Source organism: Callorhinchus milii, unplaced genomic scaffold, assembly GCF_018977255.1.
Source record: "Callorhinchus milii isolate IMCB2004 unplaced genomic scaffold, IMCB_Cmil_1.0 Scaffold4, whole genome shotgun sequence".
NCBI classification, from domain to species: domain Eukaryota; kingdom Metazoa; phylum Chordata; class Chondrichthyes; order Chimaeriformes; family Callorhinchidae; genus Callorhinchus; species Callorhinchus milii.
The window spans coordinates 11,876,432-11,883,633 of record NW_024704745.1 but is presented as its reverse complement, the minus strand read 5'-3'; the positions used below and the strand labels follow the sequence as shown (position 1 = coordinate 11,883,633).

General features: G+C 47.0%; 1 protein-coding gene across 1 annotated transcript; it reads right to left on the bottom strand.

The window, feature by feature from the left end:
- Positions 1-588: 588 nt before the first annotated feature.
- Positions 589-6,146, bottom strand: LOC103180162 (cytochrome c oxidase copper chaperone). Its single transcript, XM_042334273.1, has 3 exons — positions 5,748-6,146; positions 3,081-3,187; positions 589-855 (listed from the first exon to the last, which is right to left on the bottom strand). Exons 1-2 carry the CDS (start codon positions 5,882-5,884, stop codon positions 3,103-3,105), a joined length of 222 nt encoding a protein of 73 aa, XP_042190207.1. The 5' UTR covers positions 5,885-6,146; the 3' UTR covers positions 589-855; positions 3,081-3,102.
- Between the last annotated feature and the right edge of the window lie 1,056 nt (positions 6,147-7,202).

The window sequence follows — 7,202 nt, the reverse complement described above, 5'->3', positions numbered from 1 at the left end:
ACTTCCTGCTAGGTAAACAGAGGCATGTGGTGTAATAATATTTGCCCAACATTACGCGCTGCCCGGCAATCAAACCTGGATCCTCTCGCTTGCGAGGAGAGTACTCTAACCACTAAGCTACAGGACTCCAATAGACCCCCACACAAAATTGGTTATTCACTGCATGGCTGTCGGTGGACATTGCTCTATGTAAATTGACTGTTACATTTGCATACAAATATCGAGTTTCTGTAAAGCAATTTGAGAGGTTTTGATGTTGTGCTATATCAAATGAAAGGATTAGTCGATTACAGAAGGTTGCAAATATAAACACTTAAACAAATTTTTCATCAGATTCCACCCCCCCCCCCCACTCCTGCTGTCGACAAATAGATGAAAGAGCTATTCCCAGTTCAATAACAAAATTACATCTGAATAGCGCCTTTCACATCGGGAGGACATCCTAAGGCGCGGGCCATGGTCAACCACGGTGTGCAATGTATACCAAAGTGTTTCCTCATTAGTATCTTACCATTAATGGGTTCATAAATTGAAAGATGTGCCAATACTAAATAAAAGGCATGTTAAAGGAGGAACATTGGAGCATCATATTTTCAGGTTTTTATTAAAGAACAATAAATTCTCATAAATTTCAAAATAACAATGATTTTATATAAGAGTGAACAAAAGATTGCAGAAATATCAGTTTGTCTGACTTCTGGAATCACTGAAGACGACTTTCCAGTTTTAGTGACAGTGGTAAGACTTCACTTCTACAATAACTCCCAGTTTGCAAATAACTTAATCCATCCATATTCCTCTCATCTTCATTCAGCTTCAGGCAAAGCATCACCTGAGTTTACCTAAAGACAAAATCTGTTTACAGGAAAAGAAAGAAAATGTGTAAATGAGAGAAACACATGCATAACACAAAAAATTCTGCGCTAAAATTGGCTGCTGCATTCGCCTACAAAATACAGTCACTACACTTTACAGTAAATCCTATAAAACACTTTGACATCTTCCTGACATGAAAGCTATTACTGTACATCAAATATAAGGATTATTATCATTATAATAAGCGCTTCACAGAATATACTGTAAAGTGAACTGACTATATATTATAATATATAGTCAATTCACTTTTCGGTATATTCTGTGAAGCGCTTTGAGATGTCTCGAAGACGTGAAAAGCACTATATCAAATGCAAGGACTTTTATATTATTAATCATGAAAACGTCAACTTTTAGAGGAAAGGATAAATAACGCTGTTAGAGGAAAATAATAATCCTTATATTTGGTGAGAGCACCTTTCACGTGAGAAGAATGTCTCAATATTTCAGGATATACTTTAAAGTATAGTAACTATATTTGTCGGTGAACACAGCAGCCAATCTACACACAATGTTCCACGAGGATTGTTGATCTAGGACACTAGGAGAAACTACCCTTTCTTTTTTAACATCCACCCAAACATGCAGATGGGATCTTGGTTTAACATCAACCAAAGCGTGGCACCTCAGATGATCTCAGCTGAGGTTTGCATTTGAACATGGTTAGCAGATATGTTTTCTCAGTTGCAAATACATCTGGTTGAGTGAAACCAGCCTGGGGTAAGGAGCTTGCAACCCAAGTCTGCTCATAAAGTTTTCTGATTTGAGGTTAATAAAACGAAAAATTGCTACAATCAGTGTGTTTTGAATAAAAGGGAAGAGAAATTTTGGTTGGTATAAACAGGAAGAACGGACTGTGAAATGATGTGCAGTAATATGAAGTAATTACATTTTGAAGGCAGGAGCCAACACGAATTATTCATCTTTGCCCTCTTTAGTAAAGAACGCATTTTAAGAGCACAATTTGAATTAATTTGTTTACCACATATACATCCCTGATTTGAAGATTTGGTGCGTGTATAAAAATAAACTTGCGTAGTAATTCTGTTGGCTTCTCTTTCTAGTTCCAAATTACAGTCACATTCAGAACCACATTCAGAACCAAGAATTTTTGTCCATCTGTGTTGAGTAATATAATAATAATAATTCTTGCAGTTGATATAGCGCTTTTCACGTCGGGAGGATGTCCCAAAGCGCTTCACAGAACACACTGTAAAGTGAATTGACTGTATATTTGTGGGCGAACGCGGCAGCCAATTGCGCACAGCAATGTCCCACAAAGAGTCGTAGATTGAAAATGACCAATTTTTATTATTATTTTGGGTTTTGGAGGGATTATTATTAGGCTGTGTGGAGTAAGGAAACTTGCCCAAGGTTTCGCCCTCTGCCTGGAATTGAACTCAGGTCTCTCACTTGCAAAGCGAGTGCTCTAACCACTGAGCTGCAGGACTCCACAATTTGGAGTATTTGGAAGCAAGAGCTCCGAGAAGTAAGTGTTTGCCACTAAATAATTCTTATTATTATCACTTCCAACTTGTTAATAATGGACAACAGAAGACTCAATTAAAATGCCTGGTAGCAATAAACATTGTCAGGTTTACTCAGTAATCAGTTAAGACACATACAAGGAAGGTTCCAGTAATACATGATCTCCAGATTAATCAATTTTAATCAGAACAGCAGTAGGTGAGTTACAATTGATTTTAGCACCATGGGATAACAAGGGTTTAAAAAAAAATCATGATTAATGGGGACAATTTATTTGGGGTGAGCTGGGTGTCTACTCATTCGGAAACTTATCACCATGTTTTAGAGTATTCAAACCAAACTGAGTTTGAGTGTAAAAAATTTGGATAAAAGGAAAGAGAAAGTATGATTTCTCTTCTCATTTAGGAGGAGATGAAAGCTGACGAGAATCCTTCGAACTGATCATTCCAAGTTATTCAAGTAATGAAAACTGTTTATTTTTAGTTTGGCTAATAATAATCATCCTTGCATTTGATATGGCACCTTATCAATGATCAAGACTATCGTTGTGTGCCCAGAGTGGGCAAAAATCAAAACACAATTACTCTAATATTTAAATAAAGTTAAATGTAATGCTTACAATTGCTAACATATTTTTCTGTAAAGAGGTACTGTTTAGACAAATGATGACGAGCAGTCCTAGAAATCAAGAATGCTGGAAAAGGGAATACTGTACTTACCACACACTCAAATTAAGCCCTCTCAGATCTTGAATCCCAGTGCCCTCATACAATCCTTGTGAGCTTCAATAAGGTCTCTGCAGTTTTCCTCTCCTTTCTCAATTATACTGCAAATAAAACAAGTGGAAAATTGATTGGTTCAAACTCTGGAGTACGTAAGCTCACACTGTGCATGTCACAAGAAACCTTCCTTGACTTGTTAATTTTTTTAACCAACATATATATCACTTTTCTAAATTCTATAAATATTCTGCGGGGTAGGATACAGTGCACACACTGGTAATGCATCTGCTTTTCACCACACCCAAAATTAGAAACAGAACTAAAAGAGCCAAAGATTAAAGAAAGTTTCCATTCTAGAATAGTTAATAGACTAATGTTGAATATAGTATGGCATGTTCATTTCATAACGAGCTCCTGTTTTGTCATCACTAGCACTGCCTAATGGTTGTGTAAATAACCAATTTAGTCACTGTAAAAACACCGCACAGATATCAAAATATATATTATATGTATTTATACAAATGTATTTAAAAATACTGCATTTGTTTCAAGCTTAAAACTCCCGTATGTGCATTGTATAAATAAACAAACACCAAATGCTGGAGTTAAAGCTATAAAATAATATAATTTCCTGAACTACTGCTCAAACTACTGCCGAATAATTAAAATATTGCATAATTCACTGCTCTATTATTATCTACTTCAATTAATCTGCAGATCTCTCGTTCTCCGTCGGAAAGGGATGGCAATGATTATCCATAACATTAATAATCTAAACACCTGCATAAAGTTTCAAGAGGTTTAAAAAAAGATAGGGCTCTAAATGGAGATAGGACTTATGCAAGTTACAGAAGCATAATTTCACATGGTGAAGGACTTGTTGCTCAATCTACTTTTTTAAGAAGAAAAAAGATATTCATTTAAATAGATACTAAATAACCATAAATACAAGCAACCAATGCCAATAATTTAAGTCTTACAGTTTGTGACACCCCTACCCTTCCCTGACACACATTATATATTTTTTTATTTCTTTTAAAAAATACGCCTTCAGGGACGATTACGGCAAATCTTTCCGTCAGGCTGCCTCCCTCTAGCAGCGCCTTGGGACGTCCTCCCGACGGTCTGCTGAAGACCTTTTCTTTTCGACCGCGCCTTTGGTCACCTTCCCGCCCCCCCCCGGCTCGGTCCCCGGGATCCTAAACCGTAAAGCGCTCCCAGACGCCGTCCGGCGTGGAGGGCGCTGTACAAATCCAAGTTGCTGCTGCTGTTGCTGTTCAAAAGGCGCTATGCAAACGTAATCTTGTTGTTGTTGTTGTTGTAGTAAGAGAGACATTGAGCTTCCCATTGCATGGCCTTCCTGATCTCTCTCTGCCCTCTCCCCCTGAAGGACAGCGAGAGGACAGAAACCAGCAGGTGGGGGGGAGACCAGCCCCTGTGGTGCCTCCACTGCAAACCTGATCCATTCACAGCAGCTCAGGACCCACTCACTCACCCACCCACCCACTCAGGCCTTTCCGAGCAGCCAGGCCCTGCAGCGACCCCCCCCCCCAAACCCCCCCCCCCCACCCACCTCACTCACCCCCCCCCCCCAGCCCACACCCCCCCCTCACTCACTCCCCAGCCCACCCCCCCCTCAGCCCACAGCCCCCTCACGCCCACCCCCCCTCACTCACTCCCCCCCCCAGCCCACACCCCCCTCACTCACTCCCCCCCCAGCCCACACCCCCCCTCACTCACTCCCCCCCCCAGCCCACCCCCCCCTCAGCCCACAGCCCCCCCCACTCACACCCCCCCCCCCCCCTCACTCCCCCCCCCACCCACACCCCCCTCACTCCCCCCCACCCCACCCCCCACTCACACCCCCCCACTCCCTCCCCAGCCCACCCCCCCAGCCCACACCCCCTCACTCCCTCCCCAGCCCACAGCCCTCCTCACTCCCCCCCCCAGCCCACACCCCCCCTCACTCCCCTCCCCAGCCCCACACCCCCCCTCACTCCCCTCCCCAGCCCACAGCCCCCCTCACTCCTCCCCCAGTCCACACCCCCCCTCACTCCCCCCCCAGCCCACAGCCCCCCTCACTCCCTCCCCCAGCCCACACCCCCCCTCACTCCCCTCCCCAGCCCACAGCCCCCCTCACTCCCTCCCCCAGCCCACACCCCCCCCTCACTCCCTCCCCAGCCCACAGCCCCCTCCCCCCCCCCTCACTCCCTCCCCCAGCCCCACCCCCCTCACTCACTCACCCCAAGCCCCCCTCACTCCTCCCCAGCCCACCCCCCCTCACTCCCCTCCCCAGCCCACCCCCCTCACTCCCCCCCCCAGCCCACAGCCCTCCTCACTCCCCCCCCCCCCCAGCCCACACCCCCCTCACTCCCTCCCCAGCCCACACCCCCCTCACTCCCCTCCCCAGCCCACACCCCCCTCACTCCCCTCCCCCCCTCAGCCCCCACTCCCCCCCCGCCCACCCCCCCCAGCCACACACCCCCCCCTCACTCACTCCCCCCCCCAGCCCACACCCCCTCACTCCCTCCCCCCCCAGCCCACACCCCCTCACTCCCTCCCCACCCCCCCCAAAAAAAAACACCCACACACACCAGCCCACCCCGGTGAAGGCCGCGGAGTGCAGTACAGTACAGTGCAGTGCAGTGCGGTGCGCGCCATTACCAGGCGTCCCTGACTTTCTTGGTGTCGGGACAGGCGCAACACGGCTTCAGCGGCTTCTTCTCCCCGGCCCCGGCCCCGGGGGCCTGCCCGCCGCCGCAGGCCTTGTCCGCCGTCGCGGCCGCCGCTATCTCCGACATCTTCCCCCTCCGAAAAAAACACACGCGCGCGCGCGCACCGCTTTCTTTCTAATATATCTATACGTTTTATATATAATAATAAATTATTTTTTTTTTGGGTTGGGTGACGTAAGAGAGGGATATATATATTTATTTTTTCTCTCTCTCTCTCTCCCTCTTCCCCCTAATCTCTGAAGCTCTCACATCCCTCGTCCCCCACCGCCTCAACGTGCGGTCACGGGACAGACAGCCCGAGCTCCGTCCTCGCTCGCTGCCTGCGTGCGCGCGCGCGCGTGAGGAGGAGGAGGAGGAGGCCGGGAGAGCGAGCGAGCGAGCTGGCCGCGGCGATCTCTGGGAGTTGTAGTCCACTCTCCCATCAGGCCGCTGGGTGCGCGGGGTGGACCGGACTACAACTCCCGGGGGGGTTTTGGGGTGGTGGTGGGAGGGGGGGGGGAGGGGGAAAGAGGGAGGGCGTACGCACGCCACTTCCGGAGGCAGGCAAGCTCCTCCCTCTCTCTGACGTACGCTTGGGTCAGGGTGAAAGACATGACCGTACAGAGCGGTCACGTGGCTCTATGAGTGGGGGAGGGGTGTCTGTGAAGGTGACTGAATGGTGCTCTCGACCTTGAAGCACTTTTGTGGGTGGGGGTGGATTTCATTTGCTTATGCATATAAATATATACTCTGTGGGGGAAAAAAAATACACTCCCTGACCTGGCCTTTCCGCACAATTGAGTTGCGACCCAACTGGAGCCCGGAGGGGTAGACGCTCCGCCATAATAATAATAATAATAATCCTTGCATTTGATATAGTGCTTTTCACGTCGGGAGGACGTCCCAAAGCGCTTCACAGAACACACTGTAAAGTGAATTGACTGTATATTTGTGGGCGAACGCGGCAGCCAATTGCGCACAGCAATGTCCCACAAACAGTCGTAGATTGAAAATGACCAATTTATTATTGTTTTGGGTTTTGGAGGGATTATTATTAGGCTCTGTGTGGAGTAAGGAAACTTGCCATAGAGATAAAGGGGAAAAGTTCCGAAGGCAAATTCATTTGTGCCGCTCTCTTGGTATTACAAGATCGGTTTGGATGAAGAATGGCCCTCGGCCGATTAGATCGTGTCTCCTTCCGGAAGACCCACCCCTGCAGCCTTCTTCTTCATCGCGGCGTTTTTTTTCCCCCAAAAAAAAACATGTCCCGCGTCCCAAACGTTTTCCTGGCAAACTGTACCAGTCGTGCCATACGACAAGAGCAAAAATAGCTGTACCGTAATCATGAGAAGCCCAAGTATCCTTGAGCTATCTTGATGGCAAAACAAGCAAATTAATTTCAGCA